Source organism: Dipodomys merriami, unplaced genomic scaffold (assembly GCF_024711535.1).
Source record: "Dipodomys merriami isolate MVZ:Mamm:240054 unplaced genomic scaffold, mDipMer1.0.p SCAF_712, whole genome shotgun sequence".
Classification (NCBI taxonomy): Eukaryota; Metazoa; Chordata; class Mammalia; order Rodentia; family Heteromyidae; genus Dipodomys; species Dipodomys merriami.
In genome coordinates, this window is record NW_027206305.1 from 368,389 (window position 1) to 390,909 (window position 22,521).

The window sequence follows — 22,521 nt, forward strand, 5'->3', positions numbered from 1 at the left end:
CAAAATGTAAGCTAAGCTGGAATGAATCCCTGTAAGCAAGTAGCTCAGAACAATTAATTCAGAAGCAGGAGTCTTAAGTGAACTTTACACACCTATAACCTGGTATTGTTCCTAAACTAAGAAATTTAATAAAACAGATTTCACAAACACAACAGCTAGGTACCAAATTTCTTTATTTGAAGGAATGGTACAAATTAAAAGAACTTAGGATGTTCTGGTACAACTTATAGAAAAGGTAATGATAACCCCAAACATGCATGCACAGCCCTGGTGACCAGAAGTCACGTGTGGCTTTGGGGCAATCAGCCCAAGGCTTAGCTCTCATCACTTTCTCCCAGAGTGTGCTTGTCAAAGAGATACTCTGCCATGCCAGATTCAGGGGCTCCCATCTTGCGCAAGTTGGTGACATGGTCACCCAATTCTTTGATGGATTTCACCTGCTCATTCAGGTAATGAGTCTCAATGAAGTCACACAACTACAAAAAAAAAGACCGAGGAAGAATGAGTAGTCATCTGCTTTCCCAGCCACCATGGCAAAAAATTACCTCTGTGTACCCCCTAGGTTTCCCAATACTCACGTGGGGGTCATTTTTGTCAGTGGCCAGTTTGTGCAGTTCCAGTAGTGACTGATTCACACTTTTTTCCAAGTGCAGTGCACACTCCATTGCATTCAGCCCGCTTTCCCAGTCATCACGGTCTGGTTTCTGAATGAGAGGAAGTTAAGCCAATTTAAGATTAAGTTTCTCAAAGCAACAGCGTCTGCTGTAATACCTTTCTCACTATTCTCCTACATTAGAAAGTAGGCATAAAAGAGCAACTACTGACTTGTAAGACCACACCACCGGCCCCCTGCTCACCTTGATATCCTGCAGGAAGATGCGGCCACCTCTCTGGTTCTGCAGCTTCATCAGTTTCTCTGCATGTTCTCTCTCCTCATGAGATTGGTGAAGGAAATACTTGGCAAAGTTCTTCAAAGCCACATCATCTCGGTCAAAGTAGTAAGACTGAGAGCAGAACAGGAACACATTTAGGTATTGGAAGGTCCTACAAGGAGGCAGCTGGGATCAACCATGAGTAGTAATGGCTGACAGCCTGCCTTTCTCATGGCAGTGGTGTTTGAACTCTGGACCTTGAATAGGTAAGTGCTTTACCACTTGTGCTTGCACCCCTGGCCCTCAGCATTTCCTCAAAGTAAGAAGACTGTGGATGGTTTTGTTCCTATAGTGAACACACCAGTTTACTTTCATTCTGAAATAGAGAACTTAACTTGATCTTCAAAGGTTACTGCTTCAAGGAACTTTTACAGCATCATGGGAATTGCCATCAGCAGTGTCTTATGGATCTGTACTCTTTCAGAACAAACTTATGGCAGGGCCAAATTTCATTGTCTGAAGTGAGGGTGCTGGGGCATTCACCCCAGCACTGTTTTGTCCAGTTTAACTCTCCACCCTGACTATACTAAAACATGGTTAAAATGAGCTCATGAGACTGCCATGTATACAGGAAGCTTGCTGATTTAAATTATTCTTCCGTTGGGCGTGGTATGTTGTAACTTAAGAAAAAGCAAAAACTTGACTTTCAATCTTAAAACTTTTTTTGGGTATTTTTGTGAAGGAATGTCAGTTACAGAAACCCAGACTTTTATCAGATCCATTAGAACATGTCTAAAGTATGGGTTTCGATAACTAGGGAGCCACAACCCCAACACTCTCATGCAATGAAACGATAAAGAGGTACCCCAAAGTGCAAGGATGGTGGCACTTTGGTAACAGAGAGATTTCTAGAGATAAGGCCTCCACACAAGTGAGTCTAAGAGATAAGTGGAGCAGAGGTAGGGACTGTTGCTCAGGAGGGTCGGATAAGCAAGCACACAAGAGATAAACCACCTCCCACCAGCCCCCAGAGGTTGCTATTGGACACCATTACCCAGCAGTCCTTGCCATACTCGGGGGGGGGGGGGGGGAACGGGAGCTGGATATCCAAACAAGACAAGAGGGCCTAAGGGCGACCAGAAAAACAACCGGGTCCAAGAGTGCAAAATCCAACTTCTTAACCTGACCACAAAGTTGAACGTAAAGGGAGGCGAAAGGGGAGCGGGGGGTGGGGGGGAGAAAGCGGTGCAATTGTGGGGTTTCGGAAACCAGGCTCTCTTTGGAGAAAAGTGTGCAGAAACGGGTCTAGCCTGCGGGAGTCCTCCTAGGGGACAGCCGGAAAGCACCAATCGCCCCGAGACTTCCCGGGCCGGGGAGGCCTCCATTTTCTCACCCAGAGGGCGCCCGGGCCCGCGTCTGGCCACACCCCCACCCCGCCTGGTCCCCAGCGGGCCCGGGGATAGGGCGGGTGCGGCCTCGGCCGGGTCCCCGCGTCGCCCGCGCTCACCATGGACAGGTAGACATAGGAGGCGTAGAGCTCCAGGTTGATCTGGCGGTTGATGGCGGCCTCCGAGTCCTGGTGGTAGTTCTGGCGCACCTGCGAAGGGGATGCGGTCGTCATGGCGGCGGCTAGGAGAGACGGAGTAGCGGCGCGGCGCTGGAGTGGCGGCGGAGGCCCGGGGGCGGTCCGAGGACGCGGTGAAGAGGTGGCGGGAGGTTGGTGGCTCGGAGCGGGCGGCCGGGATGGGAGAGGTGGAGGGGTCGAGCGCCGGGTTCCGTTCAAGCACTGTTGAAGCAGGAAACCGCGGCGACTCTCGGCGAGGATCGTCTGGCGCAGGCAGCCCGGCCGTGTGGTATTTATAGCGGGAGTTTGCGTCAGACACGTCCCGACCAATCAGCACCGTGCGCCCACTGAGCTCCGCCCCTCTCGGTGGCGCGCGCGCGGGCCACGTGACCGCCTCCCCGTTTTTCCCGCCCCCTCTTCCCCCACCCCGCGGCCGAGGCGGGGACGCCGGCGGGCTCACCCACCGAGTGGGTGAGGGAGAAGTAGGTGTGGGCATACGAAAGAAAGAATCACTCGAAGTCTGCGGGCAGAAACACCGGGGAGCCGGGACTAAGAGCCCGGGGCGCACCCCCTTCTGTCCCCGGGAACCAGGGGCCGCGTTTCTGCAGAAAGCCAACATGGCTCCGTGTGTGCAGCGGGTGTGGCCCCGGGGCTTGAGGAAATCCCCACGGGGAGGTGGGGGGGCACTTGAAAGGAGGCTGGCTCCGGGGTTACACGGACGGGGGGGGGGCGGGAGGAGACCTGGAAAAAGCCATCTGGCACAAACCCATCTCCTCCGTTGCCGAGGCCATTTCAAGATGGCCTCCTTTGTCTTTCTCTGACACCCTTGCGGGTGTCCTTGGGGAGGATCGGCTGGGGCTGCGGGGCAGATGGCGGGTGTAGGACATCCTGCAGGCGCCAGGCCGCCGCGTGTGGCCTTGTCCACCTGTGGCCGTGCCTTGGCGGGTAGCAGAAGGGGAGGTAGGCCACACAGACTCCCTTCCACGAGTTTGGACGTCGACGGGAGACCTTTTCAGGGTACTCGTAAGTGTGCAACTGGCAGCAGAACTTCCAGACGTCCTAAGGTAGTCTACTGGAACATGAAGACGAATTGTCCGTGTAATGAGAGATTTCTTGGGTCGTTATTCATGGTCGTTATTCATTTCAAAACTAACCAGAAAGGTAAATATTTTTGGCAGTGTTGGGGCCTGTATTCATGACTTTATATTTGACTGGCAGGCACCAGGCACTGTAGTCTTGAACAGCTCTTTTAGCTCTATTGCAGTTGAAAAGAGGGTTTTTGCTTGTTCGTTTTTGCTTTAACTCAGACTGATCTGGACTGAGATCCTCCTATTTTAGGCTCCCAAAGGTCGCTGGGATGAGTCATGTTCCACTGGGCCCAGCTACTATCCTGCTCTTCACCTATGGAGTAGATTACAGGTCAGGTAGTCCAGGCACAAACTAGGAGTAAGATCTAATGGTGCCACAGCTGCAATAAAGTAAGCAAGAAGTGCTGCTGGACAGGGGTACTCTATGTAGACTGGATAGAAAGTCGGGGTATAGGGCTGGGGAGGTAGCTTAGTGGTAGAGGGCTTGCCTTTCATGCCTGAAGCCCTGGGTTAGAATCCTCAGTTCCACATAAGCAGAAAACCCCAGAAGTGGTGTTGTGGCCCAAGGGGTGGAGTGCTAGTCTTGAGCAAAAGCTCAGAGACAGTGCCCAGGCCCAGAGTTCAAGCCCCAGGACTGGCAAAAAGAAAGGAAGTCAGGGGGCTAAATGTGAAGAAAAAGTTTCTACTGGGGGAAGTGGAGGAGGAAGATGGACAAGGCAAGGCAGTTCCAAGTAGATGGAATAGCAGATGCAAAGATGTGAAGGTGTGGAAATGCCCTTACAGTGTGTCCATTGGGACCATGGGAGGCATGTTGGGAAATGCAGCAAAGGGCAAAATATAGGAGCAAGGATGTATGCTATAAAAAAAAGTGGCTAAACCTTATGTGGAGACAAATGTTTTTAGAAAATGGACTCTCCCCACCCCCCAGTCAAATGACTGGGAATCCAGTAAAGTCACCATATATAGGGTGTTAAAATGCAGATTTAGGGTGAGGCTGTTGGACAAGTCATCTTGATTTTGGACTGGGCCTCTATTACATCCAAGAGGACAAGAGTCAGTACAAAGCTGGCCTGTGCTGTTTGTGCCTGTATAATCCTAGTTACTCAGGCTGAGATCTGACGGTTATAGATCAAAGCCAGCCTGGACAGACAAATCTAAGAGACTTTTATCTCCAGTTAACCAGCAAAAAAGCTCGAAGGCATGGCTGAAGTGGGGCTTTCTACTCTAGCCTTGAAAAAAAAAGCTAAGCAAGAACATGATGCCCTGAATTCAAGCCCCAATACCTTCCCACCCACCCCCCCAAAAAAAATTTGGACCCCACTGGGAAGAAGTCTGTCTGCGCCATAAAGTAGGCTTCATGAAACCATATGGGGCACTGTGCTGGGTAGATAAGTGCACAGCTGCAGTGACAGAGACATAGCAAGACAAGGGCAGCTTGTACTATGTTGAGGTCACTGAGAGAGGCCAGCTGGGAGGAAAATGGAAGGTGTGAGTTTGTATTTGCTTGGGTCTGTTCGTCTTAGGAGAACTGAGGGTCTAAGGTCTAGATGCAGCCTGGTCTTTGGGCCTTTGTTGACAGGCCTTCTGCCTTCCCACACCCATCTGGTTCCTCATGACTTCAGAAGGCGGGAGTTTGGCTGGCCTCCCAGCAAAACAGCCTCTCAGGGCCAGGAGCTGTGGGAAGGACTACAAGGCAGAGAAGAGTAGGTTGTTTCTGGAATATACTAGCTCATTCCAGAGTGAAAAGGAAGTGGGGGCTGGGCAGGAGCTGCTGTCCCACCGTGACTCAGCACTCTGCTGATATCCCAGGGTGGGGCCTAGGCTGCAAAAGTGCTTAGTCATGGAGGGGAGGAGAAATCACTTGATCTGGAAGGATGTCTTTTTACTGTTGGGAGACAAAGGGCAGGAGGCCTGTGGTTTCTTCCTATTTCCTTCACGGACAAAGGCCAGAGGAGGCTGAATCTGGAACAAAGTAGTTTTGAATTTGGTTTCGTTTTGGCTTTTTGCCAGAAAAGAGGTATCACTTCTCATATTGGGTCTGTCTTCTAGCCATTGCAGCATTTCCAAAGCACCATATTTTGTAGATTAGTAAGGAAGGCTCAGAGAAGGTGAGAGGCATAGTTGAGGCTGTAGAGTCAGTGGCCAAAATGCAAGGTAAAAAGTAGGATAAAGCCCAAGGGGAAGCACCATGTGATCATTAAACACGATGGGGTACAAGAATAATGAGGAAAACCGCAGAGTCCAAAAGAGTTCCCTCAAGGAGATTACAATGAAGAAAGATCACAGGGGTGAGGATGGGTTGGAAGACATGTTGAACTTAAGAACCAGTGTTGTGAAAGTATGGGATTTCCCTTGAAGTGAAACATGAAGGAAATTAGACCTCAGAAATTCCAAACTTGGAGGAAAAAACAACCAACACCAAAAACCCACTATTCAATCTGTTTTGGGTACATTTCTGGATGATGCAACTATGAACTTTTCCTTAAATCATTTTTTTTAAATACTCTTTTTCTCTTTTAGTTCTTTATTTTTTTACTGAGGAATCAAACCCAGGGCAAGCACTCTACCACTGAGCTTCATTCCCAGCCTTAAATCTTTTTTTTTTTTTTTTAACTTAGATTTACGGTAAAAGTGTTGAACAGAGGTGTTTTAGTTTAGTTTTATTGTAATATTATACAGAAGAGTGCTAAAGTTACGTAAGCTAATAAGTACATTTCTTCTTTTTTTAAAAATTTTATTTTAGGGGTCTGGGAAGGTGGCTCAGTGGTAGAGTGCTTGCCTTGCATGCATGAGATCCTGGGTTCGATCAGCACCACATAAGCAGAAAAAGCTGGAAGTGGCGCTATGGCTCAAGTGGTAGAGCGCTAGCCTTGAGCTGAAGAGCTGAGGGACAGCGCCCAGGCCCAGAGTTCAGGCCCCATGACTGACAAAAAAATAAATAAATAAAATAAAAATAAAAAAATATGTATATTATTTTGTTGTAAAGATGCTGTACAGAGGGATTACAGTTACATAGGTAAGGTAATGAGTACATTTCTTGTTGAACATTGTTACCCTCTCTCGTTTTTCTCCCACTTTCCCTCCCACCTTCAATCATTTCTTGAAAGCTCTGGAGGCCATGTAGACTCCCAAGTCTAGGTACCCAGAATTTCCCCCCGCCCCCTGCCCCCAGTCTTCCAGAAGGCTAAAGGTTGACATCTACAGCCTGGAGAGTAAGTGGACAACAGTGAATGGAAAGTTCTGGAAAGGCCACTCCGGCCTTCCTACCTCTGGGAACTCTTCCCAGCTTCTGACCAGGTAGGCCAGCACCCTATGTCTCTGCCAGAGGCCATACCTTGGGGCCTTGACTGTTTGTTTGCTCTACTGGCTTCCCTTTGGACTTTGAGACTTTTACACTGTGTCCACAGAAGCTAGCATAAGAGGAGGTCCTTCCTGTCTCAACAGCTTGATCACTGTCCTTGATCCATTTCTGTGTTGGCATGTAGGCCCCTGGAGAACAGGGGTTTGTTTTGTTTTGTTTTGCTAGATCCCTGTGGTAATCCTTCCCAGTGATCCCTCTGCCCCCATCTGCTCACATCCTAGAAGCTTCAAAGAGACTACCTGGCCCCTTGGAGCTGTGATTTCCCCTATTTATCTATGGTATCTGGAGCTGGACCTTTCCTAGGCTACTTTACCACAGGGGATGCTGTCAGCTGGCCCCAGTCACGTGGTGTGCCCACATCCCTCAGTTCTGGCTCAGCCATGTCTACTCTGGCCAAGTGAAGGGAGGCCCTGCTAGGCAAAGGGCAGCCAGCAGCTTCTGAGGGAGTCAGAAGAGAGAATGCCGCCTCTGCAGAGGCCTCTATGGAGGCCAGAAATCGCGCTGTGGCTAAGTGGTGGAGTGCTAGCCATGAGCAAGAGAAGCTCAGGGAACAGTGCCCAGGCCCTGAGTTCAAGGGACTGGCAAAACAAAATCTTCTGGCTCAAATATCCTCCCTTTGGTTTTCCTCACTCCCTTGCAGAGTGAAGAACTCTCATTCTTCGTGTCCTTCAGGGCCCCTCAGTTTTGCAATGACCCTGTTGTATCTCTCCCTAGAAGTCCCCACCAGAAGGGGCCTTCCTGCCCTGTTTATCTCGGCAGTGCCTTTTCTGTCTCCTCTGCAGACCCAGCAAAGCTCCAGCTTCAGAAAGCTGAGAGACACATTGGATTTACTTTGGTTTTAGCTCCTCGCCCAGTGCTTCTGATAGGCTGCAGACATGAGCAATGGAAAATGTGAAGGGAACCTAGAATGGAATATAAGACCATGGGTCTGAGAGAAAGCAATGCAGTTAAGCCTTACAACTTACTTGTGACCAGTCTCTGGCCACCAGGGTCATTCAGTGTCACAAGATAGTTGCTTTTTTGTTTTGTTTGGGTTTTGGGTTGTGGGTTGTGGGTCTTGAACTCTGGGCCTGAGCGCTAATCTCTCAGTTCTCCAACTCAAGGTGAGGGCTCTACCACTTGAGCCACAGTGCCACTTCCGGTTTTCTGGTGGTTAACTGGAGATAAGGATCTCAAGGACGTTCCTACCTGAGCGGTCTTTGAACCCTGATCCTCAGATCTCAGTTTCCTGAGTAGCTAGGATTACAGGCGTGAGCCACCTGCACCCTGTATAGTTTTTTTTTTTTATTTTTAATTTTTAAGTACTCCACCTGGCTAAGGATTAATGATAGGCTTCACTTCAGCCCAAGATGGGTCAACAAATAGTTATAAAATAACAGTTCTTTAACATCTTTACCTGGACCTCTAAGCTATGCCTTAGGGGGTCACATGAAATTCAGAATATCTTCTCAGCCCTTGGGAGAGGCCCTACCCCATGGGCTGGTCAGCAACCACCCACCAGCCACACTGGGAAGGGTCTTAATGCTTCTGAGGTCACTTTGTGGCCATCTTGCAATCCAAAATGGACCAGACTATCTGTCAGGCCTTAATGATCCTTTGTAACGAGGTCCTACCTGATCAATCCTGAGACAGTGGACTAATAGACTCTCTGAAGCTACTCAGACCCTGTCTGTGACTTGTGACTTTCTCATACCCTGCTCTCAGTTCTTATTTAACCAGTGGCTAATGTAATACCCTAGAAGACAGAGATAGCTAATGGGAGACTAAGATGTTGGCTTCCTGTGGTATATCTATGCCACATAGCCTTCTTTTCTGCTCTATTTCTTTCCTAATAAATTCCCTCTGTTTTCACTTAGCCTGAATTCTTCTCATGTTGGACCAAGGTTGACTAGCTATGCTAATTTTCTGGTAACACTTGCTCACCTTCCTAATATTGAGGTGTAGTCTACTCCCTCTTGCCTCAGGTTTGCCTGCCTGCCTGCCTGCCTGCCTGCCCGCCCGCCCGCCTGCTGTGGTGCTGTGGCTCAAGTGGTAGAATGCTAGCCTTGAGCAAAAAAAGAAGCTCGGGATCAGTGCCTAGGCCCTGAGTGTAAGCCCCAGGACTGGAAAAAAAAAAAAAAGGAGAGAGGACAGATGAGAGAAATATCAAGAGATAAAAAACAGGATTCTGAAAAGTTTCACAACACACTAGTGCATGTGCACACCACACAGACACAGTCATGTGCTGCATGTTGTTTTTGCCAACACAAAGGACCATGTGCATGACAGTGATCCTGTAAGATTATAATGGAGCTGAACCTTTTGAATCATCTTGTGATGTTATAGCAAAACTGCACTCCACTGCTTTTGCGTTTGTGGTGATCATAAACTGACCGCACTGTCAGTCCTGGAGACACATAGCTCCCATAATTATGTACAGTCTGCCATCCTTGGTGATGATAATAATAACTGTGCTATTGGTTTACATATTCATTATACAAAACTGTTTTTTGGCTATTATTTTAGGGTCTGCTCATAAAGAAAATACTCATGGTAAGACCTTGCACTGTGTTACACGGGCTACAGTGTTGACTTGGTCTGTCAAGAACCTGGAGAGGAAGGGAATAGCTTAACAAGATATTCATTCAATAAATATCTAACCAGTAACCTGGGCTGAACTTGGGGTCACGCCACTGAGACAAAGTGACAAAGAGAATAAGGCTGGGGCTGCCCTTAGGAGCTTCTACCCTGGCCTAACACATTCCTCATGAATGTCTTTAATAACCACCTTGCCAGCCACACCTTTGGACTAATCAGGCTGCAGAAGATGCAGCCATCTCCCCACTAGGACCTCCCTGGGAGCCAGAGCATCAATTAGTAACCATAAGCAGAGCCTACTGAAGTACCTTCCATATCTGAACAGGGTTTCTGTGCAGGGCAAATGTGCAGGGCTTCTGACCAGTATTGGCTGAAACAGGAAATGAAAGTCAGGATCAGGCCAATAGGGAGCCTGTGGAAGGGCTGATGGAAGTTCCTCACCTAACCTGGTTGCCTTTTCCTTCATGCTGTCTTCCTCTAGCTGACCTTTACTTACCCTTGAGGGGTTGCTAATTAACAGCTGTTCCTGGATGATGCTGGCACAGTTGCCTGACAGGTGGCAGGGAAGGCAGGGACTGCCTGGATCTCCTCCCTGCCATCTCCCCTTCAGGCTCCACTAGCCCCTGCTCCATCTATACTAGTCACTACGGGGCCCAACAGGGGCCCCACCTCTGTCCTTTTCCTTAAGTTTTTCCTTCCAAACCTGTCCCCTTTTGACTATCAAGCACTGCCCTTTCTCCAAACTCTAGTTCCAGTCTTTCCTTGTTCCTCACTTCTTGGATTTGGAGTTGATCTGTTCCCATGAATCTGCCAACATCCCTTCTACATTAGTTGAGTGATAGCAGACACTTGTGTTGTGGCATTGTTATTCCTCCAGTGCACAGGTTTATTGAGGGCTGGGGACACAGTTCCTGGTTTTCCAGGCCTCGACCTGGCACAAGGCTGGTGCTGCAGGCTTGAACTCAGGACCTTACATTTTGCTATGAAGTATATATGTGTGTGTGGGGGGGTTAAATTTAGGCTTTCTATTCTATCTCCTTGGTCTACCTGTCTATCTTTATGCCAGCCCCACATTGTTTTGATTGCTGTAGATTTGTAACATGTTTTGAAATTAGATAGTTGGAAGCCTCCAACTGAGTTCTTTTGTCAAGATTGTTTTGGCTACTCAGATCTTATATGGATGTTAGGATTTTTTTTTCCTGTAAAAAAGTGTCATTGGAATTTTTATAAGTATTTCATTGAATCTGTAGACTACTTTGAGTATTATGAGAACACAGGATATCTTGATTTAGACATGTCTTGTGTGATTTCATTTAGTGGTGTTTTATGGTATTCAGTGTTTACATCTTTTACTTATTTGGTTAAGGAGTCGTGTGTGTGTGTGTGTGTGTGTGTGTGTGTGTGTGTGTGTGTGTGTGTGTGCGCACGCGCTTGAACTCAGGGACTGAATGCCATCTATGAGCTTTTGTGCTCAAGGCTAGCACTTGAGTCACAGCTACACTTCCAGCTTTTTCAGTGATTAATTGGAGAGAATAATCTCATAAACTTTCCTTGATCCTCAGGTCTTAGCTCCCGGCTCATATTTCTTAAAATAAAAATAAGTTCTATTTCCATTTCTGAAAGACTGAGCTTTATTGAGCAATGTAGACACAATGAGCACATCTAATAGCAGATGGCCTCTGACTAACATTTCCTACCAAAGGAACATGACTAAGTGCAAGAGTGAAGAGTACAAATAAATATGCAAAGTGAGTAGAGTTCAGATGTGAGGTGCCTCACTCCTGTCATCCTAGCTACTCAGGAGGCTGAGATCTGAGGATTAAAGCTCAAAGCCAGTCCAGGCAGACAAATCAAAGATGTATATCTGTAATTAACCAGGAAAAATCAGGAAGTGGAGATGTGACTGAAGTGCTAGAGTGCCAGTCAGCAGTGGAAAAGCCAAGTGAGAACATGGCTTTCTGAGAGTATTATTCAAATGTAGAATTCTGGCTTTTGAGCCAGGTAATCCTGGCTATTCAGGAGGATGAGATCTCAGGATCATTGTTCAAAGCCAGCCCAGGCAGGAAAGTATGTGAGATTCTTATCTACAATTAAGAACTAAAAGTGGGAAGTGGAGCTGTGACTCAAGGGGTAGAGTACCAGCATTCAGCCAAAAAGCTCAGGGACAGCTCCTAGTCTCTGAGTTAAGCCTCAGAACAGATAGATGGACAGATACATACGCACATACACACACATACATATAAACATATACACAAAGACGTTTGGGGTTTGAACTTAGTCAGAGTTTTTTCTACCTCACTTACATTTCTCCCATACCCCAGTTGTTAGTTCCTGAGGACATCCACAGAATTATTACACTTATCTATACCACATCTATACCAATCATAGCATAACAGTCCCAAACAGTCATTGAATATAGCTTACTGTAGTTTTCTTCTTAGAGTTAACTCCACTGGGAATTTATAGTAAAATTAATTTGTGTGAAAGTCACTTGTAGTAGTTCCATTACACAGTTAGGGATATTTACTACATTTTGCTTTCAAGTTTTAGGAATTGAGTTTTTTTGTTTCTTTCTTCTCCTTCTTTCTTTCAGGTTAGGGATTGAGTCCAGGTCCTTGAGTGCACTAAGCATTCTCCACCACTGAGCTACACTGTAGCCTATAGATTGCTTTAAATTTAATTCTATAATGAGGTGAAATAGGTACATGATAAAGTCAAATCTAAAATATAAGGTAGATTGAAAGGAATCTAGAGCCTAGTCTTTTCTGTCCAACCTTTTGTTTTGTTTAAACTCTAGTGTTTTATTGGCTGGTGGATGATTGATCCCAGAGTCTCACTACGTATCCAGCGTAGCATGTGTTGGGATTACAGATACGTACCCCATGTCTGGCAACCACTGTTTAAATTTGAAAATTTACACTTTTAAATATTTTCCATTTTTTAGGAAAAAAACCAACTATTTCTGAGTATATTACATAAGCATTTCTCCACCTCACTGTGTGTAGTGTGTGTGTGTGTGTGTGTGTGTGTGTGTGTGTGTGTGTGTGTGTGTGTGTGTGTGTGTGTGTGTGTGTGTGTGTGTGTGTGTGTGTGTGTGTGTGTGTGTGTGTGTGTGTGTATGTGGTGGTCCTGGGGCTTGAACTCAGGGTCTGGATGATTAGTTGGAGATGAGTTTCATGACCTTTCTGCCCATGCTGGATTTGAACCATGATCCTCAGATCTCAGCCACCTGAATAGCTAGGATTACAAGTGTGAGTCACCAGCACCTGGCCACTTTTTTTCTTTTTTTGTAATACAAAGTCCTGGGGATCATTTCATTTGTTTTCATGTTGTTCTCATGGCTACAAAGTAGGCCATTGTGTGGATGGACTCCTGATGATTTCTTCAGTACCTTATTGTGGATATGTGGCTTAGTTCCAGGGTTGGGTTATTACAAAGAGAAATGTAGTAAACAGCCTGGTCCCTGTGACTGTTGTATTGTGTGCATTTGGTCACTGGGATGAGTTCCTAGAAGTGTGATTATAGGATCAAAGGGCAAATAGGAGTGTGGATTTTCTAACCATGGCCAAGTTCTCTTCTTCATATTCCTCTAGCAGTGTGTGAGGATGCCATATTCTCACTGCTTAGACAAGAGAGCATTTTATTAAGTTTTTGGATGTTAGCCAGTCTGATCAATGAGGAATAGTTCTTTAAGTCAATTTGTATTTTACTTACTATAAGCGAGATTGGGTATTTCTTCATACTGTTTTGTAATATTTACCTTTGTCTTTCTATGAGTTATTTGTACTTCAGTGAATTTTCTGGGTCATTGGCCTTTCTTTTCATTTATGTTATAAGTTCATTGTGCACTAAGAATATTTGTATATATTTATAATGAATATATAAACATGTATGATGTAGATCATAGTATCCTTTTTTTTTTTTTTTTTTTGTCGATTGTGGGGCTTGAACTCTGCGCCTGGGCACTGTCCCTCAGCTCTTCAGCTCAATGCTAGTGCTCTACCATTTGAGCCACAGCGCCACTTCCCATTTTCTGGTGGTTTATTGGAGATAAGAGTCTCACAGACTTTCTTGCCGGCCTGGCTTTGAACTATGATCCTCAGATCTCAGCCTCCTGAGTAGCTAGAATTACAGATATGAACCACTGGTGCCCAGCTTATTCATTTATTTTTTTAAAAATAAAATCCTTAGTGGCTCATGTCTGTACTGTAATCCTAGCTACTCAGGAAGCTAAGCTCTGAGAATCACAGCTTGAAGCCAGCCCAGGTAGGAAATTCCATGAGACTCGTGTGTGTGTGTGTGTGTGTGTGTGTGTGTGTGTGTGTGTGTGTGTGTGTGTGTGTGTGTGTGTGTGTGTGTGTGTGTGTGTGTGTGTGTGTGTGTGTGTGTCCGGTCCGTGTCCGTCATGAGGCTTGAACTCTGGGCCTGGGTGCTGTCCCTGAGCTTATTCACTCAAGGCTAGTACTCTCTCACTTTGATCCATAGCACTACTTCCAGTTTTCTAGAGATAATAATCTCACACTTTCCTGTCTGGGCTGGCTTTGAATCACGATCCTCAGATCTTAGCCTTCTGAGTAGCTAGGATTACAGGTGTGAGCCATTGGCACTGGGTTTGCTTGCTGAGCTTTAAAAGTAAGTGAGCAAGGCCAGGCCACGCTGAAGGAGCCGGGGTTCCTTCTGTTTGGGCTGTCCCTCTATAGTCATTCCAGAATCTCAGATCTCCTGTCACACTGCTTGGCTTTGTCCCTGTCAGGCTACCATTACCTGCAGGTCATCCCTGGGGGTGACTCATGGTCAGGTGGATCCTTTCAGCCAAAGACAATTCTGTGAGTTCATATCATTCTGTGATATTCATAGTGCCTGGGTATTGGGGCCCACTACACTGTGGCAGAGACTTGGGTAAGGGGCATCTCTAGAGTTTCTTCTAGACCCCTACTGTCCCAGAGTAATTTGCACGCACTCCTCTCTTGAGATGATTTGGCCTGTTATCCTTGCCCCTAGGACCCTTTTCCTTTGCTCTGAAAGTCCTTCTCATTACCTATCCTACCCTTTGATTTTGGTCCTGTTTCTGAATCCAACTCCTCCTCATACCAGATGTATGAAGCTTGGGCCTTCAGGTTCTTGATAATAAGCTAGGGCTTTGGGTCTTTACCATGTACCTGGGCTCCTATGAGGTAGTACACAACTGAATTTGGAAGACACTAATGAGTTTAGAAGTCAAGCCACGAGTCCTCCTATAATTCCAGTTAGAGTACATATTTTCTAACTCATTCACCTGGTTTCAGTGTGTCTTGGGTTTCTGGGTGTGAGAATTACTGAGATTATAGCCTTTAGGGAACTCAAACATGTGTGTCATCTTACTGAAGTTGATCTACTGCAGAGAACCTGTGAACCAAAACCCCCAGGGGAATGAGGACCCACATACTGTAGAAGCTTCAGCGATCAAGTGCAGGAATTTCCACAGGAAGTGAAAGCTTGACCTCCACACCCACATGGACATCCAGACCAGCTGTTACAGCACCGCTCAGCAGCCCAGAGCTGCTGAGTCCCACGGCTGACCACAGACCTGGGAGGTATAGAAAGCAGAGAGACTTGGGGCTGAAAAGATGGCTCAGTGGTAGAGCGCTTGCCTTGCATGCATGAGGCCCTGGGTTTGATTCCTCAGCACCACATAAGCAAAAACAAAAAAGCCGGAAGTGGCGCTGTGACTCAAGTGGTAGAGTGCTAGCCTTGAGCTGAAGAGCTGAGGGACAGCGCCCAGAGTTCAGGCCTCACGACCGGACCCCCCCCAAAAAAAAAAAAAAAAGCAGATAGACTTGTCCTCCGTCCTTCTCCCTCCTTCTTTTCCTCACTTCTTCTCTTGAGCAGTTCCCTTCAGAGTTAGCTCAGGATGTCCAAGAATGGATGGAAGGAAAGACAAAAGGCAGAAAAGGTACTTTCAGGACAGCTTGAAGGCCAGTGTTATCACCCTCCTCTCCATGAGTCCTGAAAAAGGTCAGGTCTGTGGGCAACAATCTGAACCACTACCAAGTCCCCTGTGGGGCTGTGCCTCCAGTCCAGTCAGGAGAAAGAAAATAGTGCAAAGAAAGGTGTGTCATTCAATGCCACAGACAGCCCCTCTTTTCTGCCTCATACTTCTGCTCCCACTTCTCACCCCCAATTCTTCCCGCCCACAGGCACCATCTTTTTCTGTCTCTTTGTCGGTGTGGGGAAAATGGGAGAACTGGCTGTCACAAGTCCTCCCAGGCAGCTGATTGTGGCCTGTAGGTGATCTAGTCTCAAAGGAATGACCCAGACACTCCCCAGGCGACCAAGGGATTTCCTCTTACTTGAGCCGTTCGGCTGGACTCAGAACTTTGTCCTTTAGAGGGCTTATTAGTAGAAAGGGCTCTGATAAGATATGGGGGTTATCAGCTTCTCCAGGGATAGTAACTCACGAGCTAAGACCTCTAAGAGTCTATGAGTGTTTATCTGACTTGGACAGTTGAAAAAGAAGAGAGCCTTTCAGCACATGTATGAGCCCTTTCCCAGAAGATGTTCTCTGGAAAAGTCTAGAAACTGCAGTCATATCAATATTCAAGGTTCAAAGAGGAAAATTTGTTGCAATATCTTCCATGAATTTTATATATATATATATATATATAATTTTGACAAAGTCAATCTAATACACTGTGATGAATTGTGTGTCTATGTGTTCCATTATTAAATTGATCTTTCAGCAGATCATGCTTATAATCCTAGCTTCTTAGGTGACTAAGATCTGAGGATTGTGGTTTGAGGTCACCTGGGCAGGAAAGTCTATGAGACTCTTATCTCCAACTAACCACTGAGAAGTCAGAAGTAGAACTGTGGCTTAAGTGGTAGAGTGCTAGTCTTAAGCAAAATGCTTAAGGACAAGATCTAAGCCCTAAGTTCAAGCCCCAGGACTGGCCCCCCCTCCCACACACACACTATGTAAGATGATATAGTAATTGTATAAGATTTTTTTTTTCATTCATGGCCTTGCGCTTGCTTGCTGGGAAAGTGCTCTACCAGTCCTAGGAGATCTTTTGTGTGTATGTATGTATGCTGGCACTAGGCTTCACTCAAGGCCTTGTGTGCTTGCTCAGGTTTTTTTGCTCATAGATATTACTCTGACCACTGAAGCCATGCCTCCATTCCATGCCATTGGTTACTTTATTGGAGATAGAGTTCACATACTTTTCTGCCCAGCCTGGCTTCAAAACAGATTCTCAGACCTCAGCCTCCTGAGTAGCTAGGTGCCAGCCTTTCTTTTCTCTTTTTGTTTTTGTGCTGGTACTGGGCCTTGAACCCCGGGCCTGAGCACTGTTTCTTAGTTTTTTCACTTAAGGTTGCCATTCTGACACTTGAAGTGGTTGACTGGGGGTAAGTCTCATGGACTTGCCTGTCTGGGATTGACTTCACACTGTGATCCTCATATCTCAGCCTCCCAGGTAGCTACAATTATATGCATGAACTACTGGCTTACTCCTGGCCTCTTGATAGGTTTTGTCTTTGGCTCCCTGGGAGGCTGAGCTGTTGGGAAATTCCCTGGAGGTGACTGCACACCGTGCTGCCAGCTTTCCTGGAACCTTCTGTAGACTAAGCCAGGAAAAGATTGGCCTACAGGTTGTAGCACTGCAAATCTGCCCTCTTCCCTAGGCCCAGATGAACCAGGAAGAAAGCTCCTGTCTCTTTCTTGCATGAATGCCTTCAACAACAACAATAACACACTGGAGTGGGTTTGTCCTTTAGTGAATGCTTTTCACGTTTCAGACAGTGCTCCTAAATATGAATTACCTCACTGAATTCTTCTTTACACCACAATAAAGAAGTCTTATGATGGGAAAACAGGAAGAAAGGGGTTGAGTAATATTTGCAGGGGTCATCACAGTCAAGAGATGCCATAGCCAGAATTCCACTTAGGTGTATCAATCCCATTCTTTACTTTAGACGGGCTGTCCCCATCACCTAGAAGGTAAAATTCAGGTGTACAGCCCAACACATAGAGCCCTGAAGGGTCTGGTCCCCACTGTTCACCTCCTTCCAATGCTTCAGCCAGTACATGTGCTCTGCTACCCGTGTGTGGCCTGTTTTTCCCAGGAGCGTCCTTGTTACTTTGTTCTATCTTCCCATTCTTGGCTAAACCCTCTTAGTGCCTCAAGACTCCATTCCTTCTGGTGGGCCTGCGTCTTTGGTGCTGGTTAATTTCCAAAGTTAGGGTATGGGCACATTCTCACATGGAAGGTCATCCATGTCATTCCTCCACTGAGTGACCAAGCCAGTATTTCCTTCAGCCATGCAGTGGATTGCCTGCTCTTCTGCTGAGCTTCAGGGGAAGAAGTGACTGCATTTAGGGGTCATCTTGTATATTAGAATTATACTCAGCAGGGGCTGGGAAGGTGGCTCAATGGTACAGCGCTTGCCTTGCATGCATGAGGCCCTGGGTTCAATTCCTCAGCACCACATAGGCAGAAAAAAAAAAGCTGGAAGTGGCGCTGTGGCTCAAGTGGTAGAGCGCTAGCCATGAGCTGAAGAGCTGAGGGACAACACCCAGGCCCAGAGTTCAAGCCCCATGACCGACAAAAAAAAAAAAAAAAAGAATGAGGCAGGGTAGATCAGGGAAAATGAGGCATGGGAAATAGTAGCCAGGATGCAGAGATACTATATTAATAGATTCATTTGATTAAAAATAATTGGATTAAAAGCACATAGCACTATTTTTGCTTTAAGACTTATTCTGCCTCATAAGCTGTAATGTTTAGTAAAAAATGGTGAAAGCTGGGTGCCCATGGCTCATGCCTTTAATTTTACTTACTTAGGAGGCTGAGATCTGAGGATTGGGGTTCAAAGCCAGCATCAGCAGGAAAGTCCTTGAGATTCTTTTGTTGTTGTTGTTGTTGGTCATGGGGCTTGAAGGGATTCTTATCTCCAGTTAACTACTAGAAGACTGGAAGTGCTGCTGTGGCTCAAAGTGGTAGAGCACTAGCCTTGAATGAAAAAGCTCAGGGACAGTGGTCAGGCCCTGAGTTCAAGCCTCATGACCAACAAAAAAAAGGGGGGGAGGAGGAGTAAGAAAAGCAGCTCTGTACTGCTTGAGCAGATAATTAGTGTGCTCTGGGACACTAAATAAATAAAGCCATGATGGGAACACTAAATTTAAGACAATGCTTAAATTAATTTGAAGAATATAAAAAGTTTGGGGAGATCTACAAAAGGGGGTTTCAATTCAATCTTCAATAAAATATGGAAGTGGTGGAGATTAAACTCAAAGCCTTACACATGAAAGACAGCCCATGCATTCTACCAATAAACGCTAGCCTTTAATTTTTTTTTTCTTTTTGTCTGTCAGGGAGCTTGAACTCTGAGCCTGAGTGCTGTCCCTGAGCTCTTTTGCTCAAGGCTAGCACTCTACCACTTTGAGCCACACAGCTCTGCTTCTGGCTTTTGAGTGGTTAATTGGAGATAAGAATCTCACAAGGGCTTTTCTGCCCAAGCTGGCTTTGAACTTCGAGCCTCAGATCTCAACTAGGAGTAGCTGGGATTATAGATGTGAGCCACCAGTGCCTGGCTGCCTTTAATATTTTATTACTTGAAAAAATAAGATATATGTAGAGTAGGATGGTAAAATTGAAGCAAGTTAAATATTAATATATATATATATATTTAAAATCACATCATTGTACTGTAAACCTGATGTTTCCACTAAAAAAGTAGATGGCATACATGTCCTCTCATAGGGTACCATGGGCTTGGTTGGATAATGGTCCCTAAAGACATCAAGGTCCTGGGCTGGGAAGGTGGCTCAGTGGTAGAGTGCTTGCCTTGCATGCCTGAGGCCCTGGGTTCAATTCCTCAGCACCACATAAACAGAGAAAGCCAGAAGTGGCACTGTGGCTCAAGTGGTAGGTGGCTAGCCTTGAGTGAAGAGCTGAGGGACAGAGCCCAGGCCCAGAGTTCAAGCCCTACAACCGACCAAAAAAAAAAAGTTATCAAGGTCCGTATCCTAGAACTTGTGAATATGTTACCTTACAGGGCAAATGAGGTCTTACAGATGCAATTACAGTAAGGATTTTTAAGATGGAGAGGTTATTCTGGATCATCTGGGTGGATCCAATGTACTTACAAAGAAAGAGGCAGAAGGTCAGGGCTGAAAGGAGTTATGAAGTGAGCAAAGATTACCAGGCAATAAACTAGAAGTTGGAAAAGGCAAGGAATATAGCCTCTTCACTAGAGCTTGCTTGTGGCCCCTGAAAGATTCCTTTTTCTGTCTGTAACTATATGATCACAAATCAGTATTGTTTGAAGTCATTGTGTCTGTAGCAATTTGTTACAAAAGTGAGAGGAAATGAGTCCATGATCAGCCACTCACAGTGGGTGGTGACAGGATTTCTTAAAGGAGAAACAAGAGGCCCAAGGACATCATCTGAGCTAGGATGGCAGAACTGGCTTCCCTGAGTTCTCAGACCCCAGTCCTGTGCAGACACATATTGTATTTAATCTTCAGCAAACACTGAATGATGTTCTCCAATACCCAGTTCCTCCAGGATTTCTGGAGCCAAGACACACGATACCCCTAGCCTGAGCTTTAACTGTGTAGCTTTCCTATTCTGGGACTTGTAAATATTGGCCAGTTTCCCAGTAGCTAGACACCCAAGTTTTTCTAATCCCTTGCCCTGTCCTTTTAAGCTTCTGTTCTCTGCCTCAGGGTCTTGGGTAAAGTTCGCTGCTGCTTCTGATCTCCGATCTCATTCAGTTGCTCTTTGCTGAGCACTCATTGTGCCCAGGCACTGAGTGTGGCAAGTAGAACTGAGAGCTTAGTGAAGGAGGATCACTAAGGGCCACAGAACGGGTGGGCTGGGGCTTTGGCGGGAGGGAGGGGACTGAGAAGTTGTCTTTTTTTTGGGGGGGGGGTCTGGTCGTGGGGCCTGAACTCTGGGCCTGGGCGTTGTCCCTCAGCTCTTCAGCTCAAGGATAGCACTCTACCACTTGAGCCACAGTGCCACTTCCAGCTTTTTTCTTTTTGCTTATGTGGTGCTGAGGAATTGAACCCAGGGCCTCAGGCATGCAAGGCAAGCGCTCTACCACTGAGCCACCTTCCCAGCCGCTGAGAGGTTGTCTTGGTCCTCTCTGCTTACCTGAACCCTGAATACTATTTTGGAAGTGCAAAGCATTTTACTAAAGAGATGACGCCATGAAGGTGTAAGCAACTCAGGCACTGAAGTAGCAGCAGCTTTGGATGTCAGAGAAGCCAGGCGTGAAAGCTTTTTAGGGGAGGCAGGGCTCAAGCTGGATCCTGGGGGATTGCCAGATGGAATTCTGGGAAAGTCCTGGAAGCATTCTCGGCATGGGGAATGGGGTGTGCTGTTGGAGTGCCTGGGCACTGTTCTTTAGCTTTTTTTTTCTTCTTGAGGCTGGTGCTCTACCACTTGAACCACAGCTTCACTTCTGGCTTTTTGGAAGTTAACTGAAGATAAGAGTCTCATGGATAGGCTGGGAAGTTGGCTCAGTGGTAGAGCGCTTGCCTTCATGCATGAGGCCCTGGGTTCGATTCCTCAGCACCACATTAAGCAGGAAAAAAAGCCGGAAGTGATGCTGTGGCTCAAGTGGTAGAGTGCTATCCTTGAGCTGAAGAGCTGAGGGACAGTGCCCAGGCCCAGAGTTCAGGCCCCATGACCGACAAAAAAGGAGGAGGAGGAGGAAGAGGAGGAGGAGGAGGAGGAGGGGGAGAAGGAGGACGGGGGGAGGAGGAGGGGGAGGAGGACGAGGGGGAGGAGGACGAGGGGGAGGAGGAGTCGTCTAATGGTCTAATGGACTTTTCTGCCTGGGCTGGCTTTGCACTGAGATTCTTAGATCTCAGCCTCCTGAGTAGCTAGGATTACAGGTGTGAGCTACTAGCACTCAGGCTGTTTTGAATTTCTTTTACTCATGTTTTATTTAGAATCTCTTCCTCCTCAGTCATCAATTTAACCTCCTCCTTGTAGCCCAGAGGCAGTGTACAGTATACAGCTCTCCAGGGTCTTGGTGTTGACTAGTTCATTGTTGGATAGCATCCACCAACATTGTCTTGTGAGTAAATACTGCGCCCTAGGAAAAGTTCCCTACTTCCAGTTTCAGACTGTGGTACCTATGTGGCCTCCTTCAGCTTGGACTGTATGTATGAGACAGGAGCCCATCTTACTAATGGCAGCAATAGGTCCTAGTTCAGACTTTCACTTCTTTTAGTAGGGCTTTCTTTTCCCCATGTCTTGTGGCATTTGCACTATTTGTCCCAAGGGATGTCCATCACTTGATACTGACTTTGATGCCAAAACTCTTGAAATGAAAGAATATCTAAATCAAAGGATTTATTGAGCAGTTATAAATGCTAGCCAGAAGAAGGGACCTGGGACAAGTTCCAAAAGCAAAGTTACATGGCAGTTGGAAAATGTCCACTAGATCTAGAGCTGAGTATTTTTATAACAGATATTGAGATAAGCTGGGCACAGGTGGCTCACACCTGTAATCCTAGCTACTCAGGAAGCTGAGATCTAAAGATCCTAAGGATTGCAGTTCTAAGCCAGTCCAGGCAGGAAAGTCTGGTGAGATTCCTTATCTCCAATGGACCAGCAAAAAGCCACAAGTGGAGCTGTGGCTCAAATGGTAAAGTGCTACCCTCAGGTGAAAAGCTCAAGGACAGTGTCCAGGCCCTGAGTTCAAGCTCCAGGCCTGGTTAAAAAAAATGAGGAGGGGAACGAAAGCATAAGTTGTTGATATTGCACCTCTATCAGCTGTAGTTAATGGAAGGGATCACGTGGAAAAAGGGAAGCTTTGGGATAGAAGGGCAGTCAGTAGGAATATTCATTGCTCTGGGTTAGTTAGGGATGAGTCTCGGAAGTTTATACTTAAATTTGGCCCTCGTGGTCAGCCATGAAGAGATGGAAGTCAGGGTTTCCATATGCATTCAGGAATGTGACAGAGTCTTTAGTTAGTTTCTCCTGCAGCTGTTAAGTTAATTTCCATTTTCTCTCCATCCTTTGGTCCCTCTGGCCCTTGTAATTAAGTTGTGGATATTTTAGA

The 22,521-nt window shown here is 46.4% G+C and overlaps 1 protein-coding gene across 1 annotated transcript; it reads right to left on the minus strand.

Annotated features, from left to right (window-relative positions):
• Positions 1-156: 156 nt before the first annotated feature.
• LOC138818121 (ferritin heavy chain) lies at positions 157-2,581 on the minus strand. Its single transcript, XM_070009034.1, has 4 exons — positions 2,380-2,581; positions 858-1,004; positions 579-704; positions 157-476 (listed from the first exon to the last, which is right to left on the minus strand). The coding sequence occupies exons 1-4, from the start codon at positions 2,491-2,493 to the stop codon at positions 315-317; spliced, it is 549 nt and encodes a 182-aa protein (XP_069865135.1). The 5' UTR covers positions 2,494-2,581; the 3' UTR covers positions 157-314.
• Between the last annotated feature and the right edge of the window lie 19,940 nt (positions 2,582-22,521).